This window comes from Heterocephalus glaber, unplaced genomic scaffold (genome assembly GCF_053883595.1).
Source record: "Heterocephalus glaber isolate CG9 unplaced genomic scaffold, H.glaber_assembly_v1.0 deba00001452, whole genome shotgun sequence".
Lineage (NCBI taxonomy): Eukaryota > Metazoa > Chordata > Mammalia > Rodentia > Bathyergidae > Heterocephalus > Heterocephalus glaber.
In genome coordinates this window covers 7623821-7640248 of record NW_028258302.1, presented here as the reverse complement: position 1 = coordinate 7640248, position 16428 = coordinate 7623821, and the positions used below count along the sequence as shown (strand labels likewise).

Below are 16428 nucleotides of genomic sequence, written 5' to 3'. Positions count from 1 at the left end.
TTATTTGTACATTATTGCTTAATATACTAATTAATGAATTAATTTTTTTTGTGGTGCTGGAACCCAGAGCCTTGTACATACTAGGCTAGTGCTTTACCACTGAATGTTTTTTTGTTTGGTTGGTTTGGGGTTGTTTGTTTGTTTGGGGATACCCAGGGCTTTGTGTATGCTAGGCAAGTGTTCAACCACTGAGCTATATTCCGAACCCTTTTTACATTATATTTTGAGACAAAGTCTCACTAAATTTCCCAGGCTAGCCTCAAACTCTCAATTTTCCTGCATCAGCCTCTCAAGTAGCAGGGATTGCAGGTGTGTGCCACCATGAGAGCTTTCAATTTAAGTCGAAAATATTTGTATTTTTATTTATTTATTTCCAGTACTGGGGATAGAATTCAGGACCTTGCGCTTGCAAGGCAGGCGCAGTGCCACTGAGCTAAATCCCCAGCCCTAGAAAATATTTTTACAAATTAAATTTCCCATGGCTCATTTCAGTCAGTTTATTTATGTAGCTTGAGTTTTTAAACTATTGCATATGTACCTTTCCTACCAACTTTGTCTTCCTTTCCCAGGGTGAAGTCCTAAAGCTAAAGAAAGGAAAGAAGCTTATTTAATAGTTGGCTCTTAGGCTTCAAAGAACCAAGAAGGGAGGACAGAGCTTATTTTTCCTGAGCATCTTCTGTACTCCCATCACTATTGGAACCTTATTTATTTGGAGCAAAACGACCTTACACTTAGGTGTCTGCCTGTTTCTTTGGACATGTAATGGAGCACAGGTTGCTTGAATGGGACATTGTAAAGGAGCCCTGAGAATACCTACAGGTCTCTTTGGCCTCCCTCAGCTCCCTCAGTGTTCTCTCTGTTGAACAATTAACAAACCCTGTTTTGTCTTACTAAATTATACCCCTCCCCCCAATACTGGAGTTGAAACAACTCAGGGCATTTGCACATGCTAGACAAGCCCTCTGCCCCTGAGCTATACCCCCAGCTCTTTTTTTGTTTGTTTGTTTTTTGAATTTTGAGACAGAGTCTCACTGAGTTCCCCAGGCTGGCCTCAAATTTGTGATACTTCTGCCTGAGCCTCCTGAGTGACGGGGATTCCAGGTGTACACCATCATACCTGGTGATATAAATACTTATACTTATAAATACATTTTTTACATTAGCTGTGATCATGTCTCATTTATATTAGAATCTGTTTGTGCCTCTCATTGTGCTGAGCATCTAAGATGGAGGCATTCAGTCAGAAGTATTAAAGGGGATCAAAAGATGGAAGGGGACGGGGGAAGGAAGGGATAATGGATTAAAATATTAATAAAAAATAAAATGGGACTTACTGCTTTCTGTCATGACCATGCTTGTGCTATAGGAACTTCACAGACCAGCTGCGAAAGATTTCCAAGGATGCAGGGATGCCCATCCAGGGTCAGCCGTGTTTCTGCAAATATGCCCAGGGAGCAGACAGTGTGGAACCCATGTTTCGGCATCTCAAGAACACCTACTCAGGGCTGCAACTCATTATCGTCATCCTGCCAGGGAAGACGCCAGTATATGGTACAGTTCTTTTGGGACATTGATAATGATGATAGGACTCTTCTCAGGGTAGCCTCCTGGGGGCTTTTAGGAAAGAGTCAGTGGAAATTTTTAGCTTTGGCCAGAGGTAATCCTTAATGTCAGTGCTTCTTTTATTGGAGAAATATCAGCCAGTATGAGCCGTTGAGTCATCCCAGATTTTACTTCCTGCTCACACTTCCGGTAACATTTAGTGAAATTCTCTGTGTGCTGGTCTTTGTGCCAGCCTGAGGTGGCCAGATACAAGGAAGGGTCAGTCCAGGGTCAGTCCAGGTTCCTGTCCTTAAGAGTATGTTGTTTACAAGGACATGTTGCAGCCCCATGTAGAATATGCTCTGGCTCTGCTAGTGTCCTGTTGTCTGGTAATGACTTGGACTTTTTGAGAAGTTTCTCTCCTTTTCCTCTTTTTAAAAATAGGAATGACTGTGAATGTCTCTGGCTCAGCACTTTTGTCATAGTCCATTTTCTCTCTCCTTTGCTTCAAAGGAAGTGGTGTGTCTCTTACTTTCCTCAACTCCTCTGTTATGTCGTTTTCATCCAATCCTGCTGTTTGTAACTTTCAACCTTCAAACATCTGGTTTCCCATCCTAGAGCTCATTACTACAGCTTTTCTATCTCTTTTAGCTTTTTTCTTCCTGTTTTTCTTCAAACTTTCTGAATAATTTCTCCATGTTCTTTGTGCTGACTTCCTCACGTGCCACTTACCCTTTAGCTTCTTTTCTCTATCTTGTTTACCTTTTTCTTCAATCTCCTCTGTGAAGGGTCACCCTGTACCTTTTCCAGTTCTCCTCTTTCCTTGACTTCTGGATGTTTTCTCTTGTTTCTCCTTATTTTTGTCCTTACTAAGAATGTGTAATCTTCGCCAAGTTTCTGTCCTCTGCCCTCTCTGTCTTTACATTCTATTAACAGCTCTCATTCATTCCAGTTGATTTGTCCATCACCTATTGTTATGTTATAGTACTGTGCCGGGGATTTAGCTCAGTGACACCTCGCCTGCCTTGCAAGTGCAAGGTCCCGAGTTCAATCCCCAGTACCAAAAAAACCAAACAAACAATTTTTGACTCCATGAATTAATGTATTGCTTTGACTTCACTAAATTCAAAGGACAATTCTGATTCTCCTTTTATGTGGTTTCTTAACTGTATTTGACTTTGATTACTTCTTCCTTTTTGAAACACTCTTCGTTTGGCATACATGTTACCGTAGTTTCTTGATTTTCCTTAAAGCTTTGTGGATTTTTCTCCTTTGCAGACTGATCTCCCCTTTTTTTGCAAATTCTGGGAGTTCTTAAAGATTTGGAGCTAAGTCCTCTTCTCTTTTCATTCTACTTCCTTAGTGATCTTAGCAAGATCAGGCCTTCAGTTTTTGCTTGTATTTAAATATTACACAAATTTGTGTTTATTTCTTTTGACCTTCCACCCACTATAACCATTTACCTAGTGAATATGCATTTCAGATTCAAAATGTCTCAGAAACAACTTATGATCGATTCTTGTTTTAAAAGCTAGAAACTTAAAAGTCATTCATAAAAACTCTTTATTTTTGGTAAGGGTGGGGGTGGGTGCTGGGAATTGAATCCAGGATTTTGTGCATATTAAGCATATGTTGTACCTTGTAGCTACATCTAAAGCTTCTCAATTGCCTTTTTTTTTTAAAATTCTTTTATTGGTACATTTTAGGTATACAATACATTTACATTTATCATTGGGTCCTTGTACCTGTACATAATGTATCTTAGTTCTTACTTTTTTCCCCATTTCCTGTGCGCCCTTCACCCCCTCCACACTTCCCTATTTACATAGATTTCATTTTCATTTTTTTTCTTTTCTCATAAGTTTTCTTTTCCCTTCTTTCCTTTCCCCTTCCCCTCCCACCACTCTTACACCTTTGGACCTTTTCCTATTTCAAATTTATCAATTATTCATTTTAATCATTTTAATCCTTATTTACACTTTCAGTTTCTCACACTAGACAAACTATTTGTGTCCTATTTATTTCACTTAAGAGTATGACCTCAATATGCATCCATTTAGCTATAAATGTCTCTAGTTTCTCGTTCTTTATGGCTGAGTAGTACTCCATTTTATAAAAAACCCCACATCTTCTTTATCCAGTTTCCAGTTGATGGGCACTTGGGCTGTTTCCAAGCTTTAGCTATTACAAACTGTGCCTCTATAAACATGGGTGCACATATATCACTGTGGTATGATTCTTTTAATTCTTTGGGGAAGATACCCAGCAGGGGAATAGCTGGGTCAAATTCAGTTGCCTTCTTAATGTAGACTACCCTCATCTCTTTCATAGATCAGCATAATGACCACTTTCCCCCCCTCTTACAGCATAGTCCTCTTGCTCTCCTTTTAGGATTATACAGTCTTTCAGTTTTTCAAACATATCTTACTCTCCCTTGGGAGAATACATCTTTGTATGCTATTTCCTCTGCCTGAAATGTTCTCTCTCAAACCCTTCCTTTCCTCGTAAATCCTTTGCTACCTTCAGATTTCAGTTCCATCATTACTTAAGAATATTTTCCTGGTTAGGTTATTGCCCCCTGTTATATCCCCTCATAGCACCATAAACTTTTCTGATATAGCATTTATCAATGTTATTTTCATTATTTAAAAAGATTACTAGATAGTAAGCACTAGAAGAGTAGAGACCCTGTGTGTTTCTGGTCACCATTGTATTCCCTGATACTTCATATACTGCTTAGCATCTGGTAGGCATTCAGTAAATATTTATTGAGTACACTCATTACTTCTCTCCCTTCCCATAGCTGAAGTGAAACGTGTTGGAGATACACTTTTGGGAATGGCAACACAGTGTGTGCAGGTGAAGAATGTGGTGAAGACCTCGCCTCAGACTCTGTCCAACCTCTGTCTCAAGATCAATGTCAAACTTGGTGGCATTAACAACATCCTAGTCCCACACCAGCGGTATGAACTCTGTTGTCCACTTACTCTTGTTAAGGTTTCCTGCTGGGGATTGATGAAGAGAACGGGACCCTGGCCAAGCAGAGTGAATCCAACACAAGAGGGAGAAGACCAGAGTGGGTGCTGGATGGTACAAGGCTGAAATGACCCAATTCCTCACCATTTTGTTTTCTCTTCCTTACTTAGCTCTGCTGTCTTTCAACAGCCAGTGATATTCCTGGGAGCAGATGTTACACATCCCCCAGCAGGGGATGGGAAAAAACCTTCTATCACAGCAGTGAGTAATACTCTCCAGCTTTCTCATAAGGTTCTCCTCCTAACTCTGGATCCTTAAGAATACACATGATGGGCCAGGGATTTAGCTCAGTGGTTTCGCCACCTGCTGCGCAAGCGCGAGGACCCGAGTTTGATCCCCAGTACCAAAAAAAAAAGAAGAATGATTTCCTTCCCTCAGCCCTGGCTCTTGACCTTTCACAAGATCCTCTGTATATTTTTTGGGTGAAGAATAGTGAGAATATAGCCTGTGGCCAGAAATATGGCCTAATCTCCTGTCATTATTCTACATTCAGAATTTTCTCTTTCCACACCAGCTTTTTGGATGTAGGGGAGTAAGTCTAAGCTTTTTCTGAAATGCCTTTTTTTTTTGATACTGGGGATTGAACTTGGGACCTTGCATTTGTGAGGCAGGTGGCAGAACCACTGAGCTAAATCCCCAGCCCTGAAATGCCTTTTTAAAAGAAAGTTAGAAGCTGGGTGTAGGGGTGCATTCGTGTCTCAGCATTTGAGAGGATGAGACAGAAGGATTGCTGTGAGTTCAAGGCCAACCCGGGCTATAGAGTGAGTTCAAGGCCAGCCTGAACTACATAGTGAGATTCTATCTCAAAAAATAAAAAACAAACAAAAAAGAGTGTTAGTTGCTGAGAATGTCCTTCCCTCTGCTCTTGTCCACCTTCCATCCATCTAGTAGATTAAATGTCTGTCTACTTCCTCTCCTGATTTTTCTACTCACTGTCCTGTTAGGGGCTTCCAATTGCTAGGGATCAAGTCTTCCTTCTCACTTCTATGTCCTCAGCCCTCGCATTTCTTTAGGCACACTGGTTTCATATTAGTAAATGAAAACAAACCTTCCAATACACTCATCCTGATTTTCCTTGTGGCCGTCCTTCCTAGGCTGTGGCCATTGTCCCCTTTGAAGATGACTCCCATCAACTATGAGAACATTGTCACTATGGTCATGCTTCTTGGGTAGATTAGCACTTGAACAGAAGGAAAGATAAACTTGGCCTGCCTGGATAAAGTTATTGTTTGATTTTGAAGTATCAGATCTTCACATGCCCTTCTGTAAGGGGCTAGGGCTAAACCTTTTGCAAAGTTCTTTGTATGTATGGCCACTAAGAGCTTATCAGATGGATTAAAATTCTGCATGCAAGGTATAACAGATTGAAACCTGGGCTCACTGAGTCCCACCCAGGCCCTGTTCATTCCATAGCAGTTCTCTTGTTAAGAGGTCTTTCCCCAAACCTCCAGTCTGACAGTGGGAGAGGGTAATATCCTGAAAGCTGATCCTTTCTCTTTGATTGTTAGGTAGTAGGCAGTATGGATGCCCACCCCAGCCGATATTGTGCCACTGTGCGAGTGCAGCGACCACGGCAGGAGATCATTGAAGACTTGTCCTACATGGTGCGTGAGCTACTCATCCAGTTCTACAAATCTACCCGCTTCAAGCCTACCCGCATCATCTTTTATCGAGATGGGGTCCCTGAAGGCCAGCTGCCCCAGGTAGGGCCCACAGTAGGTGGAGAGAATATTCATGCTGAGGCCAGAGGGCTAGGCATTGCTTCCTTTTCTAAGCTGTTGGCACTAGGAGGTGTGGTAGACTTGGGATAGGATCACAGTTGATGGTTGGAGTTTCTAAGCATCTATAGACCTTTCTTGTAGTAGAAAGCTCTCAGTTCCTGTTTACTGGTTGGTCCATGTTGAAGACTATTTAGACCAGTGGGTCTCTTTTTTCCCCCCATTGGCCCCAAGATCAGTGGTTCTCAGATGTTAGTGTACATTGGTATCATGGCCAAGAGAGGGGGTGGTGATTAAAACAGCTTGTGGGCCTCTTCCCTTAGAGTTTCTGTTTTAATGCATCTAGGGTATGGCCTTCGAATTTGTCATTCTGACAAGTTTAGATGATGTTGCTGGCCCAGAGGCAACAACTTGAGAACCATTGCTATGGACCTTCCTTTATAATGCTCCTCCTATTTATTCTCACTGCCAAGCCTTCATATTCCTGTTTGATATAGAATACTGAACTCAATTCTTGAAACTTTTCTTCCATCTTTTAATTTTTTTTTTTTCCTGGTACTAGGGATCGAACTCAGGACCTTGTGCTTGCAAGGCAGGTGTGGTGCCACTAAGCTAAATCTCCGGCCCCATCTTTTAATTTTTTTGGTGCTGAGGATTGAGCCTGAGAACCCTTACATGCTAGACAAGCACTCTACCACAGAGCTACATCCCCAGCTCTTGACAACCATTTTGTATATTATGACTTTTTTGAGCACATATGTTACATGTGCTATGAATAGTGCTAAGCACTTCATGTATGTTCTATTTAATTCTATCTCTTTTTTTTTTTTTTTTTTTGCGGTACCGGGGATCGAACTCAGGACCTTGTAGTTGTGAGGCAGGCACGGTGCCACTGAGCTAAATCCCCAGCCCCCTGTTCTATTTAATTCTTATAATGATGCTACGAAATAATAATTTTTTAAGTTCTGATTTGTAAGATGGGGAAACTGAGGTTTAAAATGTTTTTGGAAATGTTAAATAATTTTTCTTTGTTATTCATGCCAATAAGTGGCAGAAGTGGGATTCAGATACATTGGTTTCATTCCAGAATCTATGCTCTTATCCATCATGCCAGTCTCCCCAAGTCGTCCAATATTTCCTAATATTTCAGACAAATTTACCATATTATTTCTTTGTTCAGAAATGTCTAGTGACTTCACATAGCCTTGGGTTAAAATATAACTGCTTAGCAAAAAAAAAAAAGGTAGCTATTAAGTCCTACTACATTTTCTTATGCTGAAAAAAGCATGGATTTAAGGCTAGTTCTGGTTGATTCCAAACTCCATCATTTTCTATTACACATTCTGTTTGTGGGGTGGGGTTGCTGTTGCTGTAGATTGAATCCTAGGCCTCATGCATACTAAGCACATGCTCTATAACACAGCTGAACTTCCAGCCCCTACCATACAGTTTTGGATTTCTATGTCTGACATCTATGGCCTGTTGTGGCTTCTTTAGACCATTTTGCTATAATTCTGGTTCTTTGTAGGATTGTATTCATCCACTCATTCTCTATCCATTCAGTAAATACATATTTACTTTTTTTTTTTTTTGGTACTGAGGATCAAACTCGGGTCCTTGTGCTTGCGAGGCAAGCGGCAGAACCACTGAGCTAAATCCCCAGCCCTTAACATATTTACTTTTGTCTGGTGGTCCAAACCCTGTCTGCTCTTGGAGCTCACAGGAAAATTCCCATATCTTCTTGATCCTGGAATTGACTTAACTTTGGACATTATGATTTTAGTGATTATTTGTGAACTTTGGCTTTGAGTCCTAATGTTAGATCTCATTATGCATGGGAACCAGGTGGGTGCTCTCTTCTGATGACAAGCCCCTCAGTTAAGGTATTATAGGAACATATCAAATATAAACTGAATATAAGGCTGATTTTGGCAGGAAGGGCCTGTCATCTAATTGTTGTGCATCAGCTTACGAAGGGAGGCTGAGCAAAAGCCAAATTGCAAGTGATGTTCAGAAAGGCATGTAAACTGAAGAGGAGCTCTATCTTTGTCTCCTCCCTTACCTTGTGTCTAGATCCTCCACTATGAGCTGCTGGCCATTCGTGATGCCTGCATCAAACTGGAAAAGGACTACCAGCCTGGGATCACTTATATTGTGGTGCAGAAACGCCATCACACCCGCCTTTTTTGTGCTGACAAGAACGAGCGAGTGAGTGAGGGATTGAGAAAGCCACCAATATCCTCATTTTGCTTCCCTTGTCTTGATAGGGAAGAAGCCCTTGAGATAAAGTCAGGGATTTTAGTGCTTGTCCCATGTATCCTCCCTGGCTTCTTCCTTCCCCATGGCTCTTGTACTCCATCCTCTACCACCTCCTTCCCTTAGTGTTCCTCCTTTTCCCCTCCTTCCCTTATACTTCCTCTCCCTCCTCCTAACTCCTTGGCCTAGATCCTATATATAGACCAGCTCTCAGAGAAGGGAAAGGGAACTACCATTTATTGAACTTCTCCTATGTGCCAGACACTGTACAAGGCGTCTTCCTCACAGCAACCCTGTGAGGTAGGTACTACTATTACCTCCAAAAGGTTAAGTGATTTGCTATGATCACACAGTTAATAATTGCAAAACCAGGACTTAGAAGCCTATTATTTCAAGACTTAGTACCCTTTAGGAATGGCATTTTCTGTCTTTGTTCTTGGGATTCTGATAGAGTCAGATTAGAATTCAGCCATGGGCCTTGTTAGGGCCAGGCAGGTCTTGGGATCTTGGTTGTATTTGTCTCTACACAGATTGGGAAGAGTGGTAACATCCCAGCTGGAACCACTGTGGACACCAACATCACCCACCCTTTTGAGTTTGACTTCTATCTGTGCAGCCACGCAGGCATTCAGGTAGCTTGGCTATGTTTTGGGGTTTCCTTTGGATCCAAGATTAGTGGTTTCCTACTGCCTCTAGAATTATATCAGTCATCACTGAGTAGTAGTCAAATCAAAATTGCTCTCTTAATGAGCCCTAAGTATACTTGCATGTTGCCCATAAGACTGCCTGAGTGAGTTTGTGTGTGCCTATTCGTGGGTAGGTCATTCACTCTAGCTCTATTCTTTTTTTTTTTTTTGGTACTGGGGATCAAACTCAGGACCTTGCTCTTTCAAGGGAGGTGCAGTGCCACTGAGCTAAATCCCTGGGCCCCTAGCTCTATTCTTTTTTTTTTTTTCTTTTTGGTACCGGGGATCAAACTTGGGACTTCTCGTTTGTAAGGCAGGCGGCGGAACCACTGAGCTAAATCCCCGGCCCTCCTAGCTCTATTCTTAATAGCCTGTTCCTTATCAGCCAACCCCTTCTGCCCATCCTGGGGCCCCTCACCTTCCTATCTTCCCAGGGCACCAGCCGACCATCCCATTATTATGTTCTTTGGGATGACAACCGTTTCACAGCGGATGAGCTCCAGATCTTGACATACCAGCTGTGCCACACTTATGTACGATGCACACGTTCCGTCTCTATCCCAGCACCAGCCTACTATGCCCGCCTGGTGGCTTTCCGGGCACGATACCACCTGGTGGACAAGGAGCATGACAGGTGAGGCCTGGGATCAAGCATGCTTCAGCCTGTTGTACCAGATGCTCTCAACTTTCTTCAGGTAGAAGGAAGTGGGTCCTGTACAATTTGGTGTACTTGGGGCTCATCTGGCTGAACTGGGTTGGGGTTTTCTCTTAAGTTGGTGTGGGAATTGGCACCTTGGGGAGGCTGAGGGAATTAGCAGTGCAGTTCACGAGGAAGGACATCTTTCATTTTTTCCTTTTCAGTGGAGAAGGGAGCCACATATCGGGGCAGAGCAATGGGCGGGACCCCCAGGCCCTGGCCAAAGCTGTGCAAGTCCACCAGGACACTCTTCGCACCATGTACTTCGCTTGAAGGCAGAACGCTGTTACCTCACTGGATAGAAGAAAGCTTTCCAAGCCCCAGGAGCTGTGCTGCCCAAATCCAGAGGAAGCAAGGAGGAGGGAGGTGGGGTAGGCAGGAGTACAGGAGGCCTTGTTTCTTTCTATAGCGGGGGTATAAAGGTGGGGAACAGGGTCAGCAAGACAGACCACCAGCCAGAAATCTCTGATGTCAACCTCATGCCCCCACCCTTCACCCCATCTTGTCACATCTGGCCCTGACTCCACTGGACCAAGAGGGGTAGCGCTGATGCCCACCATATACACAGGTGTCTCATGTGACTCTCAGTGCTAAAACTCACGCTTGACAGCTTGGTAAGGTTGGCTCTGCAGCCCTGCAGACAAATGCTGGTAGGTTTGGGTTTGATATTTTAGATGGGAAAGTGAGGGGCTTGAGAAACTGGGTGGGATGAGGGAAGGATTTTTTAGGAGCCTTAATCAGAAAAGGTCTAGATTTGTTTAAGAAGAAAAATGAAACCAGACCCAGATCAATATTTTAGGATACTAGATGTTTTCATGGGTTCAGAATCCAGTTTGTAGGAAAATTTTTAATGCTAATGGTTTTGGTTGCTCCTCCCCCAGCTCCTCCCACCCCATTCCACTCTCCCACATTTTCTACCCCTTAAACTTCCTCCCTGACAGACATCCAGCCCCGCTAGTAACACTTAAGGCACTATGGCACTTAGCTCTGAAGTGACACGACCCTGTCTTCCTTCCGCCTGCTGGTGGGTAACCAGTGCCTTCCCTGTAATGGTAATGCTGCAGAACTGCAACCTTTTGTACCTTTCTTTGGGGGTAGGGGTGGGGGTGGGAGAGGAGGTAGGTGGGGAAGAAATATCCCAAACCCAATGAGCCTCCAGCCAGAATGCCAGCTATTTTGCATTTGAAGGAATTGACTTCCACATTCTTTGAGCTTTTAAAAAGACCCGCAACCTCAAGATGGTTAAAATCCATTGACATTTGCACTTTCAGACATGACAAGTCTCTGAGCTGCTGAGATGACTGGCCCCTGGCTTTTCCACTTTTGCCTCCTTTTTACCCTGTCCCCATGCCTCCCACCTTATCGGGTCTGGAGTTACTTTCATAGCATTTCTCAGTTTTGGCGGCTTTTTTCCCCCTGATTCTCAAGTCTTGTGTTTCAGTTATTTCTCAACCAGGGTGTCTTATAACAGAAGATCCTTAGATCTAAAATAAGAAAAAAAAATCCTAAATGTTATTTTTATACCATAACTTGAGTCTATTGCCAAAATCTGGAAATCCCTCCCATGCCTGATGAGTTTACATCCTGGAAACATTGAGCCATCTGAAGGAACTATGTACCTGACTTGTTCTCTGGCCTGGCTAGGAAAGGGGTGGATATGTCCCCAAGTTGGGGCTCAGGCTCTGTTCTTCCTCTGTGCAGATAATACCTTTTTCTTGCTGCAGGCTCCTTCCTCTGCACTGTCCTGCACTCCTTCCTGCAAGTGCACCTTCCCTTTCCCTGGACTGGACTGTTCTTTGACCTCTGACTCATCCCATATTCTAGCGTGTCCTGTGGGCAGGCTGGGGAATTTTGCTGCTCCTGGTTGCTTCTGTTTACACAAATGAAATTTTTCCTGGTTCCCACTAGGGCATGTGAGTGGGTGGCATGGGTTTTGTTTGTTTTTCTTTTTTTTCCCCTTAAGATATGGTGTTTGGCTGCCTTGCAGGATAGAGAAGGAAGGGGCTTCTAACTTGATACTTGTGGGCCTTGACTCAAGCCCCACTCCTTCCTTGACTGTTCCTCCTTACTACTTGGTGGGGAGTTTCAACTTCAGTGTGGAAATTCCTCTTTTTGAGGAGCATGGGCTTGGGTTTGTCCCACTCTGGTAATGAAGCCATGATACTTTAGACCTAGCCCGAGCCTGGAGGCCAGCTGGAAGGAGTGTCTGAATCCTGCCCTGTGGAGGTACAGCTACCCTTTCCTCTCCCCAGCAGCCCTTGTAAAGACCCAGATTTGCTATGCAAAACAATCTATCCCAGGTTTTGTTCTGGTTGGCTATATTGGTCAGCAATTTCAGAAAGTAGCACAAACATTCATTTTGGAGAAAGCAACAGGACTATTGAGTAATTCCTCCTCTGCTTTTTTTCCCTGCTGGTATAACTTGAGGTGCCCCTTGGGCACAAGCCCAGCTGAAGAATAGAATGGAGGGCCCTGGGAGGAGGCAGCTCACTGGAGAGCCTACATTCCTTACACAAGTGCCTAAAGAGAGTGATGCCAACACTCCATCTGCCCTGTCCATCGCCTTCATATAGTCTACTTCATGTTCCGTTACCCTTCGGGGAGGGAGCTCTCTAGGACAATGGGCTCTGCATGTTCTCTTCTTGGGTACATTTTGGGGCTGGGATAAGGATACTATTCCTGGAGGGTCCAGTCATTCACCAGCATTTGCAAATGTCCAAAGGGAGCAGGTGGCAGTCACTACTCCCAGCAACGAGTTTGTGTTCTCTCCTTTTCTCTCTTTGCCTCACTCTCTCCAGTTGGATTTCAGGCTGGGGCTTGAAAGGCATTTTAGTTCTTTGACATTATATGTGCCATTCAGTCAGTAAAAGCAAGAGAAGTAGCTTGGGCAATGATAAGAAAACTAACTTCTTGCTCTGATTTACACAAAAAAAGTCTCTAAGACTTGAAAATTCCCCGACCATGTTGGCTATTCTTGTTTGAAAGGTGGTACATGCACATTGAAAAATGTTTTAAGATTTGGTTTAAGTGGTGCTTCTTACTGAACTATGAGGAGGCACTGGGAGGACCCCAGCTTTATCCTTTTAGGTCTCTTGTTCCCTTTGTCCCACTGTTTCTGCCTGTCTTTTCCTCTTCTCTCTTTCCCTGCCTTACTTTTCCTTTATTCTGTTCACTGAGCCTGCTTACTGGCTGGCCTGCCTCCCTGTCTGCCTACATGATGATGAATTCTCTGCATGGCTGCAGTGAACCAACTTGCCACTGTTAGTTGTCAAGGTCAGGCTTAACCCCTTGAATGCAGAAGACCATGAACCTGTTCTGCATACCAGTGGTGTTAACCCTGGGGTATATTGTAGAAAAGCTTACGCTAGAGCATTGCAGCAGGCTCTGCCCAACTAGCATGAAATTGAGAGGGCTTCTGGCAGTTTCTACACCTATCCATTCCTTGGAGCTGGTTTCTCTCATTGCTTTTTCTTCTGCTGCTTCTTTTTCTCTCCACCTGGGGCTTCTTTTTACTGAGGGTGTTCTAGGGTTGAGCTACTTCGGTATTCAGGGTTAGAGGTTTAGAAGATGGATATAGAGGAAGATGAGTGAAAAGAAGAGAAGAGAGAGTTTGGATAGAAGATGAGAAAGCAGAAGAGTATTCTAGTTATCCAGCCCAGAGTGACCTATTGGTTGAGGTGCTATGCTGACTCTGAGGATAAGCCTGGGGCTGTTGTTGCTGAGAACTTAGGCCTTTAATAAGGCTGAAGAAAAAGGTACCTAAAAGTGTGAAACCTCCCTAAAAAGTTCCGCTTTCCCACCTGCTACATAGGTCCTCTGTAGCTTCTTTGACCGAGCAACAACATCTTTTGGATAGTTTACTTTTTCTGTCCAGAATTTTGTAAATGAGGCCAGTACACATGATAGGCAGCCAAGGAGATAGTTTTCCTAGCTGGCCCATGCAATATCTTCAAGGCTAGTAGGACGGTGTTTTTTAGACCAGGCATCATATGTAAAAAAGGATAGAAGTTCCTTCCCTTTCAGGGTAGAAAAGTCATCTCAAACTAGCCAAAAGGCAGTTTTAGAAATTACATCGGGGAAGGTTATTTTTATTTATTTACTGTGCTTAGGCCAGTGCAGGATACTAGCTGGGATGCTTTCCTTCTCAAAGTCTGATCATGGCAGGAATATGCAGGCACTCTTTCTTATTTGGCCTTCTAAGCAGACTGGAGAGGAGGGATTCTCAGTTTTCTCTTTCCCCTATTTACTAGGACTTGCCTTCTCCCTTAGCCAGGAGAGAGGCTGGGTTGGTGCTCTCCCCTTACTCCACTCCTACTGACTTGGAACCTCTGGCTGCTGTTTGGGAGCCCAAAAAGGGAGTGGAAGTAGCGGGCTCAAAACAGAATGATGTGGGAAATACAGATGTCCTTCTTTAAAAAGGAAATAGGAAACTCCAAGAATTGTGTAAGTAAAGACAGTGTGTCCAAATGCACTGAGTTCCCTGGTGCAGTAGCAATAAGGAAAAATGAAATGACTTTCCTGTGCACACAGTCTGACCTAATGGTGTGTCATATTGCACTTAGCAGCCATGTGGTGGGCATGTGTGATACTCTGGTTTTCACTTTAGTTTCTAAACTTTTTATCCCTCTTCAAGTCCAGCATGGATGGGGAAATATCCCTGGAGCCCCACAGCTGTGTACTTGTTTGCATTTGTTTCCATTCGTGTTTTTGTCCTGCTTTGAGCTGTACCTTGTCCAGTCCATTGTGAAATTATCCCAGCAGCTGTAATGTACAGTTCCTTCTGAAGCAAGCAACAGCAGCAGCACAATTCTGTGTTTTATAAAGACAACAGTGGCTTCTATTTCTAAAATGTGGTCTGTCTTTCTTTTTTTTCCCACCAGTAAAAGAAATGAAATTAATTATATCTCTGATAGGTTTTAGGATGGGATAATAGGTTGTTGTACAGTCATACTTCAGAGGGCCTCTGTGTATTCATGCAACAAACATGCAAAGTGCTGTAGCAGGAATATTGTGAGGGAAAAGGCAGGGACAATCTCAAAATGAGGGAATGGGGTCTCCTTAAGAAGCTTCAAGTTTATGGAGGATATGATTAGTGACGTGGTCCTCTGGTACGAGAGAAAGATAACAACTAGAACAAAGCTATAGTGATCAAAGTAAAGAAGAAAGGGCATATTTGAGAGATAGGAGATAGAATTAATAGCACCCCACAGATGATGGGAGGGTAGGGGGAATAGAAGGTAGTGTGCAGGTTTCTACTTGAACATATGAGTATTTTGGGATATTCTAATCAGGATGGGGTGGGAAGAGACTCAGAAGGAAGTTGGTGCATCTTGTGATGAAAGGCAGTTGACCTTGTATAGGCTGAGTTTTGAAGTTCCTATGGGCAGTAGGATAAAGTTTCCAATAAACACTGGTTTGGTGCTCAGGCAAAACTACAAAGCTGCAGTTATAGATATTGAAGTCATACTCATATAGATGGTAGGCAAGAACAAGATAGCTTAGGAAAAGAGTTGAGAAAAACTGTACAATCCTTTGAAACTTAAATTAAGGGAAAGGTAGACAAAGCAAAGCCTAAGGTTCCCTAGTAGCTACCCTTGTACATATCCTAGATTCCCTAGTAGATACCTCCAGTGTGTGTGTGTTTGGGGGGGGGGGGTAATAAGGTGGGAGAAAAGAGTAGATGATAGTCTTAAGAAATCATTAACAACATGAACTGCTCATTTTACTATTCTCCCTATCTTGACTGGGACATTAACAATATGTTACTTGGGTATTTTGTAATACTTAAAATATATACTTAGTATTTTGTAAAAGTGACCATTGGAAAAATAATTTAAGACTAGGATTTCCAAGTTCACCACGACTACTACCACTACTACTTCTATCTTCCTTCTAGTCTTAGATACTTATAAAAGAATAAAATGAAACTTAATTTTGACCCTGACAAGTACAATAGGTGATGTTCTAGTGCACTAGATAGCACTTCACTTAATGTATTTATTTTATAACTTGTCTTCCTCAGAGCAGAAACTATGTTCTGTTCATCGTTGTCATCTTAGGGCTGTAGCATATACCAAGGGATCAATATTTGAAAATAGAAATAAAATGAGCTAGAAATCTGTGATTCATGAGTACAGAGGGGGAAATCAAGAACTGATACTGAGTGTGCAGGATGAACTCGGCATTTCTGAATCTTCAGGTAAGCAGAAACTTAGCTGGATGATTTATCTTTTTCTACTCAGGCCAACTATGGAGGTGCTAAGGTTTTGTACCTTAACTGGGTAGTACAGTTGTCAAGCATGTAAGTTCTGGCCTTCCTCCCTGGTACTGCTAGAGCATTGTTTTCTCTGTACACTGGGGTAGGGTGGGGGATATGATTCAGAGAAGGATTCTGGCAGAGGGCTCCGTGAGAAGTCATCACTGGCAGCCAGTGTATATACAGTGGGCCTAGCATCATTTCTCCAGAGCCCAAGAGTGTGACTTTTCAAATTGC

The 16428-nt window shown here is 43.0% G+C and overlaps 1 protein-coding gene across 4 annotated transcripts in view; it reads left to right on the top strand.

The window, feature by feature from the left end:
• The window catches only part of Ago1 (argonaute RISC component 1), a 35903-nt gene extending 21119 nt beyond the window's left edge, over positions 1–14784 (top strand). For all 4 annotated transcript variants that reach the window (XM_004850942.3, XM_021263313.2, XM_087215298.1 and 1 more), the window contains 8 exons: positions 1367–1551; positions 4346–4505; positions 4689–4779; positions 6087–6281; positions 8370–8504; positions 9083–9184; positions 9673–9872; positions 10100–14784. In XM_004850942.3, coding sequence (XP_004850999.1) covers positions 1367–1551; positions 4346–4505; positions 4689–4779; positions 6087–6281; positions 8370–8504; positions 9083–9184; positions 9673–9872; positions 10100–10208 — 1177 coding nt within the window. In that variant the 3' untranslated portion in view covers positions 10209–14784. The remainder of the gene's footprint in view (positions 1–1366; positions 1552–4345; positions 4506–4688; positions 4780–6086; positions 6282–8369; positions 8505–9082; positions 9185–9672; positions 9873–10099) is intronic.
• The last annotated feature ends 1644 nt before the right edge of the window (positions 14785–16428 follow it).